Source organism: Xenopus tropicalis, chromosome 5 (genome assembly GCF_000004195.4).
Source record: "Xenopus tropicalis strain Nigerian chromosome 5, UCB_Xtro_10.0, whole genome shotgun sequence".
NCBI classification, from domain to species: Eukaryota; Metazoa; Chordata; class Amphibia; order Anura; family Pipidae; genus Xenopus; species Xenopus tropicalis.
In genome coordinates, this window is record NC_030681.2 from 102,192,189 (window position 1) to 102,209,036 (window position 16,848).

General features: G+C 36.1%; 1 protein-coding gene and 1 long non-coding RNA gene across 2 annotated transcripts in view; both read left to right on the forward strand.

The window, feature by feature from the left end:
- The window catches only part of LOC101733293 (titin), a 135,477-nt gene that overhangs the window by 78,182 nt on the left and 40,447 nt on the right, over nt 1-16,848 (forward strand). Inside the window, exons 64-72 of the mRNA XM_031901901.1 lie at nt 41-292; nt 824-1,075; nt 1,400-1,651; nt 1,961-2,212; nt 3,201-3,452; nt 3,775-4,026; nt 4,337-4,588; nt 14,375-14,626; nt 16,380-16,631. Of these exons, the coding sequence (XP_031757761.1) occupies nt 41-292; nt 824-1,075; nt 1,400-1,651; nt 1,961-2,212; nt 3,201-3,452; nt 3,775-4,026; nt 4,337-4,588; nt 14,375-14,626; nt 16,380-16,631 (2,268 nt within the window). The remainder of the gene's footprint in view (nt 1-40; nt 293-823; nt 1,076-1,399; nt 1,652-1,960; nt 2,213-3,200; nt 3,453-3,774; nt 4,027-4,336; nt 4,589-14,374; nt 14,627-16,379; nt 16,632-16,848) is intronic.
- On the forward strand, nt 9,548-10,353 carry LOC116410810. The gene is made up of 2 exons (XR_004222647.1): nt 9,548-9,873; nt 9,984-10,353. It is a non-coding gene; the product is annotated as an uncharacterized LOC116410810 (long non-coding RNA).

Genomic DNA, 16,848 nt, shown 5'->3' on the forward strand with positions numbered 1-16,848 from the left:
CTCAGTATGTACTAAAATGCATGGTTCTTTTATCTTTCAGTTCCTTCAGCAATTGCAAGCTTGATCATAGACAATGTCACCACCACTTCAGTGTCTCTAAGTTGGTCGACTCCTTTAGGAAATGTCAGTTCCTATATCATCCAAGTCTTAGGGACTCCATCAAAGGAACTGATAGTGAATACAAATTCTTCAGTTGTTGATCAGCTGATACCTGGAAATTATTATACATTCACAGTCTTTGCTACAGCTGGGAACATGAACAGCACGAAAACACTGAATTCTACATTTACAGGTAAGCTAATCGTTATAGAGGTCTAATGCCTACACCTAAAAATATCCTTTTAATATGGTCAGACTTTTTTTTACTCATGCAACTTTTTTTTACGCTACCACAACTTTTTTGATGCAACTGAAACTTTTTACTCACTCAATGAATTTTAGGTGAGGCAAATTTTAGTCGTGGCAAAATTTCATTGTGAATCCATGCCTGGCGAAAAAGATTTGCTCATCACTAATACTGGATTAGTCTTAATGTCAATGTCTGCTTACTTCTTTAATTGGCATTGGCAGCTATTCGTATCATAAATATTAGCCTTTATTTATATAAAATGTACATATTTTCCAGTGATTTTCAGAGTTCACCATGTGTATAAGTCTCGGCCCTAGTGATTTAATTCATCAGAACAGTGGCTGCCACCAAATGTATAGAACATGCATTGTGGAGTTGTAACCATTATTAAAATTTCATTCACAACAGCTAACTTTGTCATGTCAAAGCATATGCTCAGTCTGTGCTAAAATATATGATTCTTTTATCTTTCAGATCCTTCAGCAATTACAAGCTTGATCATAGACAATATTACCACCACTTTGGTGTCTCTAAGTTGGCCAATTCCATTAGGAAATATCAGTTCCTATATCATCCAAGTCTTAGGGACTCCATCAAAGGAACTAATAGTGAATACAAATTCTGCAGTTGTGGATCAGCTGATACCTGGAAATTATTATACATTTATGGTCTTTGCCACAGCCGGGAATTTGAATGGCACAAAAACACTAAATTCTACATTTACAGGTGAGTTTACTGTTAAAGGAGTTCTAGTGTCTGCACTGAAAAATGTCCTTCTCTTATGAACAGTTTTTCTAATTCCCTGTTAATGTTAAACTATATATATATATTCTAATTTCTACCTAACAATATTTTAATCTGATTAAAGGGTTAAGCATATTATTTGCGTCTTTGCACCACTGAGTTTAGCAGAACAGTGGCTGCCACCTAATATATAGTATATGGATTCACATTGGAGTCATTTCAAAGATTTATATTGTATGATCTAATGCTGTCACGTCACAGTATATGCTCAGTATTACTGAAATACATTATTCTTTTGTCTTTCAGCTCCTTCAGCTATTACAAGCTTGACCATAGATAATATTACCACCACTTCGGTGTCTCTAAGTTGGCCTATTCCATTAGGAAATATCAGTTCCTATATCATCCAAGTCTTAGGGACTCCATCAAATGAACTGATAGTGAATACAAACTCTTCCCTTGTGGATCAGCTGATACCTGGAAATTATTATACATTTATGGTCTTTGCCACAGCTGGGAACATGAATGGCACCAAAACTGTGAATTCTACATTTACAGGTAAATTTTACCATTAAAGTGGTCTAGTGCCTACAATTAAAAATGTCCTTAAAATATGTCCATTCCTCTGTTAATGTTAAACTATATTCCAATATCTGTCTAAAATATTTGAATCTGATTTTAGGGATAAGCACATTAACTACATCTTTGCATCACTAAGTTTAGAAGGACAGTGGCTGCCACCAAATGTATCATATATGGATTTTAGAGTCACATATAAATTGAAGAATTCCGTCATATAATATAACACTGTGACATCACAGCATATGCTCAGTATGTACTAAAATGCATGGTTCTTTTATCTTTCAGTTCCTTCAGCAATTGCAAGCTTGATCATAGACAATGTCACCACCACTTCGGTGTCTCTAAGTTGGTCGACTCCTATAGGAAATATCAGTTCCTATATCATCCAAGTCTTAGGGACTCCATCAAAGGAATTGATAGTGAATACAAATTCTTCAGTTGTGGATCAGCTGATACCTGGAAATTATTATACATTCACAGTCTTTGCTACAGCTGGGAACATGAACAGCACGAAAACACTGAATTCTACATTTACAGGTAAGTTAATCGTTATAGAGGTGCCTACACCTAAAAATATCCTTTTCATATGGTCAGTTGTTCAGTTCCATTTTTCTCTGTTAAAGTATATTCCAATTTCTGTCGCCATTGGCAAATTATTTAGTGAAACTTCCGTGAAAATTTGCTGCGTAAAAATTTGTTGCACAGATTTTTTTTGTCGCGCGTCAAAATTGGGCGTGGTCGTGTCAAAATTGGGCACGGCTGTGTAAAAAAAAGGCTCTGTTGTGTCAAAATTGTGCGCAGTCGCTTCAAAAATAGATGCGGGTGACAAAAAAATAGCCACGGGCGACAACAAAAATTGTGCGACAAATGCTCTTTGCGAATTTTCTTGCCATTTCGCGAATTTTATGGTGAACCGAAATAGGACAGATTCACATATCACTTTATATATATTCTAATTTCTGCCTAACAATATTTTAATCTGGTTAAGTGGTTAAGCATATTATTTGCGTCTTTGCACCACCGAGTTTAGCAGAACAACTAAAAATTAGCAAGACGTGGCCACTGTGTGACTTTTTTTTACTCATGCAACTTTTTTTTTTACGCTACCACAACTTTTTTGATGCAACTGAAACTTTTTACTCACTCAATGAATTTTAGGTGAGGCAAATTTTAGTCGTGGCAAAATTTCACAGTGAATCCATGCCTGGCGAACAAGATTTGCTCATCACTAATACTGGATTAGTCTTAATGGCAATGTCTGCTTACTTCTTTAATTGGCATTGGCAGCTATTCATATCATAAATATTAGCCTTTATTTATATAAAATGTACATATTTTCCAGTGATTTTCAGAGTTCACCATGTGTATAAGTCTCAGCCCTAGTGATTAAATTCATCAGAACAGTGGCTGCCACCAAATGTATAGAACATGCATTGTATTAACATTTCATTCACAACTGCTAACTTTGTCATGTCAAAGCATACGCTCAGTCTGTGCTAAAATACATGACTCTTATATCTTTCAGATCCTTCAGCAATTGAAAGCTTGATCATAGACAATGTTACCACCACTTCGGTGTCTCTAAGTTGGCCAATTCCATTAGGAAATATCAGTTCCTATATCATCCAAGTCTCAGGGACTCCATCAAAGGAACTAATAGTGAATACAAATTCTGCAGTTGTGGATCAGCTGATACCTGGAAATTATTATACATTTATGGTCTTTGCTACAGACGGGAATTTGAATGGCACAAAAACACTAAATTCTACATTTACAGGTGAGTTAACTGTTAAAGGAGTTCTAGTGCCTACACTGAAAAATGTCCTTCTCTTATGAACAGTTTTTCTAATTCCCTGTTAATGTTAAACTGTATATATATTCTAATTTCTGCCTAACAATATTTTAATCTGATTAAAGGGTTAAGCATATTATTTGCGTCTTTGCACCAGTGAGTTTAGCAGAACAGTGGCTGCCCCCTAATATATAGTATATGGATTCACATTGGAGTCATTTAAAAGATTTATATTGTATGATCTAATGCTGTCACGTCACAGTATATGCTCAGTATTACTGAAATACATGATTCTTTTGTCTTTCAGTTCCTTCAGCTATTACAAGCTTGAACATAGATAATATCACCACCACTTCGGTGTCTCTAAGTTGGGCTATTCCATTAGGAAATATCAGTTCCTATATCATCCAAGTCTTAGGGACTCCATCAAAGGAACTGATTGCGAACAGAAATTCTTCCCTTGTGGATCAGCTGATACCTGAAAATTATTATACATTTTTGGTCTTTGCCACAGCTGGGAACATGAATGGCACGAAAACAATGAATTCTACATTTACAGGTCAATTTACCATTCAAGAGATCTAGTGCCTAAAAAAATGTCCTTAAAATATGGCCAGTTCTGCAGTTTCATTTTTCTCTGTAAATAATAAACAATATTCTTGTTTCTGTTTAAATATATTTTAATATGATTTTAAAGATAAGCGCATTAAATAAATATTTGCATCACTAAGTTAAGCAGGACAGTGGCTGCCACCAAATGTATAGTATATGAATTTTGGATTCACATATAAATGAAAGAATTCAGTATTATGATCTAATGCTGTGACATCACAGCATGTACTGAAATGTATGGTTCTTTTATTTTTCAGTTCCTTCAGCAATTGCAAGCTTGATTATAGACAATGTCACCACCAGTTCAGTGTCTCTAAGTTGGCCGGTCCCATTAGGGAATATCAGTTCCTATATCATCCAAGTCTTAGGGACTCCATCAAAGGAACTGATAGCGAATACAAATTCTTCATTTGTGGATCAGCTGATACCTGGAAATTATTATACATTTATGGTCTTTGCCACAGCTGGGAGCATGAATGGCATGAAAACACTGAATTCTACATTTATAGGTAAGTTCACTGTTATAGAGGTCTAGTGCTTACACCTAAAAATATCCTTATAATATGGCCAGTTCTTCGTTTTCTTTTTCTCTGATAGTATATTGTCGTTTCTGTCTAAAATGTGTCTAAAATGGGATTACAAAATGAACTTTCTGGGAATCACCAATAGTGTAGTTATGTTTGCAAAGCCACAAGAGGAGATAACATCTTAAACTGAAAATATAGGGCCTCATTTGTGAACCATAAGCAAAGCGCATAGTGCAAAAAAGGGTGCAATGTGAGGAAAGAGCCCTAGTCTGCCAGCCACATTCTGCTGTGCTTCTTGGTAATGTGGGTAGGACATGCCAAAAATTTGTGTCACATAGTAATGGACCAGTAATTGCACCAAATCGTAATAATACATTCTGGCAATACTGTTAAAGGTTCACTATACACTTTTTGTATCACCTCTTACCTTACTGCATACATCTGGTGTTTTTATTGTAAATTTACTTTAGGTGTTTGCTAGTGATGAGCGAATCCGTTTGCCATAAAATTCTTGAAACAACAAGAAAAATTTGCCAAAACGCATTTGTCGCGCAATTTTTTTTTTGTCGCCTGTGTCTTTTGTGTCACCTACGACTTTTTTTTACACGGCCACGCCCTTTTTTGATGTGACTGAGCCCAATTTGCTGCAACCACAACTTTTTTGACGCGTGACAAATTTTTCTGTGGCGAATTTACACGGAAGTTTTACTTAACAATTCGCCAATGGCGAAATGTGGAAATTCGCTGCAAATCCATGCCTGACAAAAAAATTCGCTCATCACTAGTGTTTGCATATAAATAGCAGGGGTATCTAGAAACTGTGTTTAAAAAAAAACTGTACCTTTCTTCCAAAATTTTACATTTCAAATTTCACAGTAGGGCCAGTTTCTAATGATCTTTACTGTGAATCACAAATGATGCATTCAGAAACCTGCCATTCAAAAAATATATGCTCACTGCTGTGGATGACAGTGATCCAAGGTGCCTAGCACTGCCCCATGTACTGCTTAATAAATACATCACCTGCACTACTCATCAACCATTTGTGAGTCTGTCCCCTACCCCCCACCAGCCATGGTTTCTCATTCCCTGTCTGCAGGAGCTTTTTACCTGCCCATACAGCTGAACTGGAGCCAATGTCCCATTTCACATCAGCATTTGGCAGGCCAGAAAGGACAGTATTCTTGGGATAGAAGATGCAGAAAGAGGAGGTGGGGCAGGCTGTCACACTCAAATTGAAAAATTAATTGATGTAACCTTTGTAGTGATTTCTCACTGAGCAGCTCTCTTTGAGTGTCAGCAGCCCTGAATTACAATGTCTTTCCTGCATAGTATGATAACCCAAGGGTTACATTCACTCTAAAGAGAGTTGAACAGCACATATTTGTGAAACCACTAACAATTGGTATATAAATTTCATATTAAAAAAGTGATCCGAGAAGCACTTTCAGAAGGTTATTTAAATTTTTATATTTATATTTCCTTTAAAATCTGTAGATTATAATGCATAATGTACACTCTACTGAAACTTGTAGATTTCCTTACTGGCTTTTAATGCCTAAAACTACTTGCCTGCCTGAAGACATGGTATAAATCGTTTTATCTAGTGGGAAGTATTTTTAGCGCCTGGTACCCAGAGGTGCAACTCTTTGCACTTCCAGAATGGAGAACAAAGAGTCACACCTTTCTTTGTGTAATACACTACCTGAATACAGCAACACTTCATAAAAGAGGTCTGTAAAGTGGGAAACACATGCCTGGCACACCCAAGCAAGGAGTCCTGCATGAGTTAGTTGTTTACGGCAGGTGTTAAGTACAAGGAGCTCTGGTTGTGTGCAGACCTAAAGGAGAGGTCAGGCTATGGTTTCATTGCCCAATCAGGAGAGCAGAGGATTGCTGGTGGATCAAAGCTTCACAAAGAATTGTAAGGGAAATACAATTATTTATAAAGCTCTTTCTAGGGTTTCTTATTTCAGCAATGGAGGTAACTACAATATAGTACACTGTGCATATGAATCTGTTTGCATGCAACACAGAAAATGAGTAAAGGTGGTCATACATGTTGAGATTCACTCATTTGGCAAAGTAGCCAAAAGAGCGGATCTTTTCCTGATATGCCCACCTAAGGTTTATTATTATATTATGGAATATCTTCCATCTGATTCATGTCTGTGCTTATTATAATTGTTTTTTTTCTCTTTGCATGGCATCTTGGCAGGACTCATTCTCCAGTAGGAAGTGTTAAATGTTGGTTTGTTTTTTTTTTTGTTTCTTGTGAAAATACAATTGTCTTCATTGGTTAGTGAGAGGCATTGGCCATATTTCTTATACCCTAGGTAAAAGGGTGAGAATTAAGTGTTTCATTTATTTCACAAAAAAATGCCCATTCACTTCAATGCCTTTGGAGTGAGTAAAAACACCCACTGACTTTAAAGCATTTGGAGTAAGAAAAAAGTTTTATGCATAAAAAAATCACTCGCATACAAAAGAGGCACGCAGTAGCATTGAAGAAACACCTATTGCATTTCACAAATTTATCAGCAGTTTAGCAATTTTTTTGGTAAAGCAAAATGGGACAGATTCGCTCATCACTAGTACATACTAAAGCAAAATATGGAATCAAATCTGGTTCCCAAGAGAATGATATGTTGTCTGAGTTATTAACACTTCCTGACTGTCAGAAAAAAATTCATGGCAGTCAGGAAAGTGTTTAAGGAATTGGAATATTTATTAAAATATGTTCTTCTCGGTTCAATCTGTTCATGTGTCAAGTGTTTGACCGCTTTAACAATTCAAACTCCAATCTGTTCTGAGGGATTTTAGAAATACTAAGCTATGATTACCCCACTTGCTAAGATACAAAAATTAAAGAGGGACAGGCATTTAGGCATTTAGGCATTTTACTGCCAATAGATTAGTCACAATAGTGCAAGGTAGAATGCAATGTTTATTCTGTAGAAAGCTTAAAGTTGGCCATACATTGTAAGATCCAATAGTTTGGTGAGGTCGCCAAGTGAGCAGATCTTCTTCCAATATGCCCACCTCCGGGTGGGTGATAATGGGCTAATTTGATCGTTTGGGCCCTGGGCCAATCGATCAAATTAAAAGTGGCGGGCATGCCGTTGGTTTGGCGACTGCATCAATGAGCCGATGCAGTCCCCGATCTGACAGAAAAATCAAAAATATCCAATCAAGATCTGGCTGATTGTTGGTTGGGGAGACCTGTCATTGGTGCCCATACATGGGCAGATAAGCTGCTGAATCAGTCTAAAGGACTAATATCGCAGCTGAAATTGGCCCATGTATGGCCACCTTTAGCATACCTGAGTTAACAGCGCTAAAATCTCCCTTTGTTTGTTTAAGACACATATATCAAACACAAGGCCAGCAGGCCAAATCCAGCCCACCTGGCTGTTTTATGTGACCCTTGGTGAGTGTGTCTGACCATCCAGCATGATCAATTTCCATTTTCCTCACATATTAACTAAGACTTAGTATCTTACTAAGTATCTTAATAAAAAAATTTGATCCATGACTCAGCCTGTATTTTAGAGTTCGGCTTCCTTATGTGATTAAGTTTGACACCCCTGGTTTAAGATAACAGCTGCCATTTAAGCAGTAGCATCTGTGCTGCAGCTCTGGCTGCTGGTAGGTCAGATTACACAGCACAGTTGGGAGGGGGAGAGAGATGATGGGAGGTATAGAAGGAGAAGGGAGGTGGAGAGAGGAGCAAACTGAGCAGACTCGTACTGTGCCCCTGAAGGATTTTTCCAAGACAAGGAAGTCTGCGACAGAAGAACAGGTACTGTATATACAAAAGAAGAAACTAAATCCTGTATTTTTAGAGGACTCAGTGCAGCTTTTCTGTGAGTGTTTATGGCTGTATTTACATAAACCTTTCTGATAAAGCTTACTTAGTTTTTACCTTTCCTTCTCCTTTAAAGAATGTTGTTAAAATGAACAATGTTTGGATGTTTGTGGATCTATTTCCTATGCTGACATTGTGTCAACATTCTTTGTAAATCTTAGCCCTTAAGTAATATAATAATAAGGGAGAGCTAATCCGTTAGAGTTTGTCTCCTTTTGCATCTTTCAGTGCACCTGCTGCCCATTCCATTATTTTTTATTCGGATCCCTGTCTCTAAATGGCTGCTGCAGAGATCTATAAATGTTGTATAAAAACAGCAGTAAAAGAGCAAAGTGAAGAAGGATGTCACTCGATTTGTATTTCTCAGTGTGATAGAAGCATTCTATTCATGCTGGAATCATTTTCATACAAGCTGCAAACACACTGAGCAAACTATTACCTTGATTGGGCTCTAACTGCCTTAAGAAACAACAGTGTAGTTTAGACATAAATCAACCTAAATAGCAAATCAAATTGACCTTTTATTTTAATTAATTATATTTTAGTGCACTAAATGAAGCATTTTGAATTAAATTTGCCTTATATAGTTTGAAGCTGTATAAAATAGTACAATATTTAAAATGTGTTAAACACAGAACTAATTATCATGAAAATTGTCCAAAAAAACCTGTAAATTTGAGCTTACTTCATCCATCAAGAAGCCATATGTACTATCATACTGGAATGATTGAAGAACTACAGTTGACACACACAAAAAGATAAAGGGCCCGATTCACTAAAGTCCGAAATAAGGAGTGCTATTTATAGCATGCGTTAAAAATCTTATCACTTCTTATTTTTTGCTCGATTCACTAAAAGGACACTTGTCATAATTAAGAAGCGATGTTCTTGGCGTTATTTATCTTGCGACGACATATTTTCAAGCAACGTGCTGCGTAATATGTTGTGTGCTGCGTAATATATTGCTTGAAAATATGTAGTCGCAAGATAAATAACGCCAAGAACATTGCTTCTTAATTATGACAAGTGTCCTTTTAGTGAATCGAGCGAAAAATAAGAAGTGATAAGATTTTTAACGCATGCTATAAATAGCACTCCTTATTTCGGACTTTAGTGAATCGGGCCCAAAGTCTTATATATTTGAAGAAAAATCTTATGCTGCAAAATTAATAACATAACTTTAAGTTATAATAATGGGAAAACCAAAATATGATGATAAATATGATCATGTTTTCTTTTCTTTTATCAATAATTATTATGAAAGAGTGCTTATTTTTTCACTGTCTGCATAAATGACTGAATTGGATCTTACAAAAGGTGACATCTGTATGAGAAAAACCTCAAAAATTTCATTGAGTGAGGAACATTGGGAGCATCAGCTACTGTTTGGGGATACACAGTGAGTTAAAAATCATAATGAATACAAATGATAAAAACAGCAAAAGTGACTTCTCTGGAAGAGACCATATAAATGTGTACAGATTAAAGATTCTTTTTTTACTCATTTAGGACTGGATTGGATTGTATAGTTCCAATTGCTGGATTGTATAGTTCCAATTTCTAACTGCCTATTGACTCTGAAGACATGAAGTGCCTTTCATCAGATGTTACCAGCCTACTGGATTGGTGGCAGAGAGATTTTTTCAGAATTAGAAAAAATCTTGAACTTTGTCCATCAAATGAATCATACGTTGAGCTCATTCAAGATCTCTCCAACTTTCTCTCCAGTTGCAGTGTATTAATGGAGCTACCCCATTCAGTTGTAAGAGCGTTTGCACCGAAACTATTTTGAAGCATGTGAAGTGTAAGCTCTTATAATAATATGTTTGTGTATGGTGTTGAAGGCCTTAAAGAAGAATAAAAGTTTACTTGGCAATAAGTCTTTTGTATTTTTAAAACCTCTTATATTGGTCATTTTGTGATTTCCTTAATTCTTCATACAAAGTTATTAAATACCACATTCAAATGTACAGTATATGTTTGTGGAATTTCTTATGATAATAATGCATTTTTTCCAAAATCCACATATTATCCACATATTATCCTAAAGCAATATATATCGCTGTTGTCAAGATATTGAAACAACAAGAATTTCTGAAGAAACCAAACTCTTTAAGTCAAGCAAATTATCTATTGACTAGTGATGAGCACATTTTTTCACCAGGTACGGATTCATTGTGAAATTCTTCATTTTGCCATTGCCAAATTTTGCAAAACTGCCGCAAAAATTTGCAGACTGGGGAAAAAAGTTGCGTCAAAAAAGATCAAGGCAGCGTTAAAAAAAGTTGTGGTAAAAAGGCTGCTTCAAAAAAAAGTTGTGGTTGCATCAAAAAAAGTTGTGGTTGCATCAAAAAAAGTTGTGCTTGTCAGAAACGTCACACAGTAGCTGCGTTTTGCAAATTTTTCTGCAGTTTTACAAATTTTTGGGTGAACCGAAACTGGACAGATTCGCTCATTACTACTTTTGTCGGATTCAAGACTCATTCAGGTACATATTAGTTCCTCAGCATAAAATAAATGATGCGTTGGATGCATGTTTCTAATTTATTTTGCCTTTTGCATTGCAGAGTGCAGCTGGTGAACCACATAAGTGCAGGCTCACAAATCTTTCTTGATGCCGTAGACTGGAATGTTGCTGAAGCTCTAGTTATGCTGGCTCAATTCTCATAGATGGTATTCTACTGCAATATTAGGTTTCTTTTACTTTATAGAAAGTACTTGTTATTCTGAATTCAGAATCCCAGAAATTCTGTTACACCCAGCGAAAGATGGCTAAATGCTGATATTGTTTGCCTCAGATACTCAGGTAGGCATTTTATATAAATGTGAGTACTTAAGTGGGGTTATCAGTTGAATACAGTACATGGGCTAATTAATTAGTATACTTTGGCCCACTGGGCTAAACATCTGTTTTTTATTCAATATACATATTTTTTACCTTGGTTTATTATATTTCTTTATAAACCTTGTTTTACCAGATTTTGATTTTCAATTTCCATTATTACTACAACAACATGGTAACCCATTTTTAATAAACAAAGATTAATGCCATTATTCTAATCCTTCTTTTTCAAACACACTCTTTACAAAATGTCAATAAATATCTGTTTTATGTTTTTTTTTTAATTTTCCCTCAATAGGTCTCCACACTAGTCAGATGATAAATAAGAAGATATGCTTGAAGAAAATGTAATAAGGAATCCATGGTTAAAATATGTACAATGTTATATACAGTATATTATTTCTTGGAAATAAAACACAAACAAATAACTGATTATACATTTTTAGACATTTTTGTATTATTGTATTAAATAATTTCAACAAGTAATATGTTGATGATGTTTACTTTATTTGTTTTTAACAATTTTCATTAAACAGTCCGTGTGACTCTAGGACTATCCCATTAATGTGTAGTTCCATGTCTACAGAAAGAGGGCACATTAAAAGAGGGTGATGACCATAAAAGTAACATTCCTATTACATCCTAAACATTAGGTTATTTAAAAACAGAATTGTATAAACAAGGATATAGGTATATCTCTACAGCCACAGCTTCCTGAAGCTATTGCTCATACTCGTTGAACTTAAGGTGTTGAAGGGATCCTTTACCAACTTTCTGGACTTTTTGCTTCCAAGCAACAAACTTCGCTGAAGTACTTGTACATCGTCTGTCCATCATGGCGTGTGGCATCCATCATGGCATCCATCATGGGGTCTTATGGGGTGAAATTTAGAGCTAGGTCTTACTCCTCTTCCTTAAACTTGCCATTGTTGGCAGGCCACACTCCCTTCCTTATTGCTGCTCTTTCCCTCCTCCATAGCCCTAAGTTTTTCTATACTCATCTCCACCTTACCCCATGGTTTAGGAGCCCAATCTCCCTCTTACTAGTCTCCTGGCTATTCCAGTGTTCCCTAGTCCAGCCACCTTACCCCCAGACTTACAGGCCCAATCTCTTCCACCGTGGCCCCATGTCCATCCAGTCCTTTCTAGCCTACCCTGCCCACTACTTCCAGATTTAAAGGCCTAGTATGCCCTCCTCTACATGGGTCCTTTTCCTACAACCTGGACCAACCTCTGCCCCTACTTTCTCAGTCTTTCAAGCGCGGGAAAAAAAAGATGCGAGCGACAAAAAAAGTTGTGTGTCAAACGTGTTTTTTGGATTTTTCACCGTTTCACAAATTTTACTGTCGTTTTGCAAATTTTTTGGCGAGGCAAAATGGGACAGATTCGCCTCATTATAACTAGTCATCAGGATTGAGTTTGGCGTGTTTTTTAGCTTTTAATTTGATAAATGGAGCACATTAAGAATGATTAAGAATGTTTCAAACTTTCGGCTAGTTACATCCCTTGCATAACATTTCGGGGGGCTCCGACCAAACATTCTCAGGTGCCCCTTAAAACACTTTGGACCATACAATACTCTCTGTCCATTCTCTGTTCTGTCTGACTGCTTGATTGCTTTTTTTGCATGCTTTATTGGCCTTTTTGTACCTGATGAGACTTTTAACTGTCCCTGCTAACTTGAATGCTATGAACACATTTTTCTCACCAACCTTAACACCAACCTTTCTATATGAACATAATGCCTTTGCCTTGCCATGTTTTTCCTTATTTACATTGGAAATACACTGGCATGTATATCTGTAAACCAGCATTTAAAAGGCATTCAGTTTAAGTGGTTGTGGCTCATTTTCTTTGTGTTCCTGTAAACAAACATTTTTCCTAGTGATTCATTATTTGAAAGTGTGACTTGAGTGAAGACCATTTGAAACAGGAAAAGATAGTAATAGTCATACAAGGCTAATACAAGGGGCGATTAATATGGATTTTTCTGGACCTTTGGAGCCAATTTCTTTGTGAAACCTTGACAAAATTTTGCTGCCGATAATGCCCAATGTATTTTGCATGAAAAAAGATGCAGCGACAAAACACCTTTGGACCCTGATGTATTTTGCAATAAAAAAAAATGTATTCTGCATGGAAATAGTTGCTGTGAAAAAAATATCCTTAGTCTTCAATGCGTTTAATGAATTTTCCCGTGGTTTTGCTTATTTTTTAGCTGAGCAAGTCAGGACAGATTTGCTTATCACTACTCAAAATAAAATGCATTTGGTTATTTGGTTTAACACATTTGATTCATGTACCCATGTAGGTTGTCCTGGCTCAGATAATAAAGATGAGGTTAACAGCTTCCTCAAAAAAACGTGGTTTCAGGCTATAATACTGGCAGATCATCTACTGCACAGACAGAAACAAGGAGACATGTTCAGGTCATTTAGGTTTATGAGACATAGCAAAAAATGAGTGTCATTTTATGTATTCATGTGTACAGAGATTGGAAAATAAACAAAACAGAATAACCAATATTTCCCCCTGTGTATAAGTGGCTGAATGAGTTGCAGACTTCGTATAACAGAACAGTAAAACAGGGAAGGCAGCTTTTTTATTATTTGCTTAAAGTAAAAGTTAAAACACTGAAATAGTGTCAGTTTGTCATGCATCCTTTGGTGAAAACATTGCTAATCTTTTTGCGCCGGCCACTGCACCTCTTCTATAAAAACTAACTGGCTACCTTCTCCCTATCAAGAACTGTATCTTGGCTGGCTCATTTTTATAGACTGGCCCACAGTAAAAAATAAGCAATTATTCTCAATGGAAAGTGCTTAACAAATTGACACCACCAAGCTTTTTAAGTGTCATTTAATCAGTGAATGAGAACAGAAAAAGCTCTAAAAGTATCTTTTAAGTGTAAAATATTGTACTGTCTGTTAATGAATATGTAGGCACGGCTGTGTGAAACAACTTCGTGGCTTTTTAAAACATTCCAGTTACCTTGGGTAATACAGAGCAGACAAAATGCTCAGTTTGTACTAACATGCATGGTTCTTTTATCTTCCAGTTCCTTCATTAATTACAAGCTTGATCATAGACAATGTCACCACCAACTCAGTGTCTCTAAGTTGGCCTATTCCATTAGGAAATATCAGTTCCTATATCATCCAAGTCTTAGGGATACCATCAAAGGAATTCATGGTGTATACAAATTCTTCTCTTGTTGATCAGCTGGTACCTGGGAATTATTATACATTCCAAGTCTTTGGCACAGCTGGGAGCATGAATGGTACAAAAATATTGAATTCTACATTTACAGGTAAATTCTTATAAAAATGTCCTTAAATTATTTACAGTTTAACATCTATGATTACAGTAGAAAAGGGGCTTCCTCCAGTATATAGTACATGCGTTTTGGAGTGGCAAGGGTTTGGCTGGCAAGATTTAAGTCACATGTTCTAACTCTGCCACATCACAGTATATGTGCAAGTGTTTAACACTGTAACTGCAGAGCATTAATGTGAACCTCACTGAACCAGGCATGAATTCTATTAACCAGAAGTGCTGCTTAGTCAGGTCTTATCAAGAACCTTCTTTTCACAGTCACTAACTAAATGATTTCTGGAGTCATAGTTTGTTAGTGAGTGGGAAAATATGTAAAGACTAAGAAAAGGCACCTTATTGCACTACAACCTGCCCAAATTATCCATCACTTTGAAATATTGGATTCTTGAAGGAACTGTCTGCTTATTTATTAGACAGATATTTGCAGCTATTATTATAATGATTATTAGTCTTTATATAATGCATAATATACTACAGTGCTTTTCACACACAGTCTCTTTCATATAACATCACAACACACACACGCACACTAAATGCAGGGAGGTGTCTTTATCTAATGACAGCTATAGTATCTCATTTATGTAACATGATTTTTAGAGGTAATGTAGTAATGTTATTCTCTCCTACTACTCAACTAATAAAAAATATTGAGCAACTAAACCTGTGTTGTACAATAGTACATGGGCCCAGTCTTGCATGTATAGGGAATGAATACTAAGGCAGTGAATTACACTTGCTCTGGATTACTAATTCGATTCAGAGATCCTGGCATCTTTACACTCTTAATTTATAATTTAATTTCAAGAGGAAACCATGGCAAAACTCCAGTTTATCATGAATTCTACCATTCTACCAAAGTGACCATGTAAACTCTATCTCCTATAAAGGCATTTAATAATCATAACATCGCATTTCCTTTAAAACTCACATTTTTTCTGCACATAAAGATATTCTAGATCTGCAAGGTTTCTGTGCTTCAGCAGAGGTGTTGGGTGCCCATATTCTACCATGCCTCTGGGGAAGAAACATTAGCATATAAGCACAACTCACTTGTAAAACATACAGGAACCATGGAGGATCTATGAGGCATTCAAATAAAAGTATTATTTTTAAATACAGTAATTCATGATCATTTTTAGATCAGGTGCCTTATATAATACTACATTATGGGCTATGTGATGAGGGTAATTTCAAAACATTAACTTTAACATTCAATCATCGCTAACTCTAGTGGCTGGTTTCTGGTGTCTGGTTTTTCCAAACTGCAGTGTAAACTGGCTAATTAACTACTGAGAGAAACCTACCATTATAACTGAGCCCCTGTGTTTGTATAAGTAAATCAAGAATCACAGGAAGGCCATATTTAAATTACTTATTTTAAAGGACAAGAAACCATAAAGGCACTGAGGAGGGACAATTTTGTAAGCACCCCCAGAAAGTCACTAACATTTTTCCCTTGGCCAGTGCTAGTCTTCAGTTAAAAGCAAATTGTCAGATGTGCTCCCTAACAAATTACCTCTGGTTCAATCATTTTTTGAAGAGATTCACCAGGCTGGAATAAAGGTTTAGCTCTCTAGTTTGCTGGGGGTGCTAAAGAAATTGGCATGCCCAATTATTATGGGTGAATGGGAACACAGGAACTATTCCAGGCTGGCTTACATTGGCATAAACAAAGCAGGACAAAATATTTTCTATGTACTAAAATTCATGGTTCTTTTATTTTCCAGTTCCTCCACTAATAACAAGCTTGATCATAGACAATGTCACCACCAATTCTGTGTCTCTAAGTTGGACTACCCCATTAGGAAATATCAGTTCCTATATCATCCAAGTCTTAGGGACTCCATCAAAGGAACTAGTGGTGAATACAAATTCTTCCCTTGTGGATCAGCTGATACCTGGAAATTATTATACATTTATGGTGTTTGCTACAAATGGAAATATAAATGGCACGAAAGCACCAAACTCTACATTTACAGGTTAGTATATTAAAGTATATTTAAGAGCATTTTTCAAACTAAAAATGCTTTCCTAATATATCCAGTTTTATTTTTCTTTGTTGCTTTTAAACTGTAGTACAATTTATGCCACAATTAACTTTAATCTGATTCTAAAGAAAAACATATTTTTGCATTATTTACCTTAGTAAAACTAGCTGCCCTCATGGTATAGTAAATAAATTTTGGGGTGGCAAGC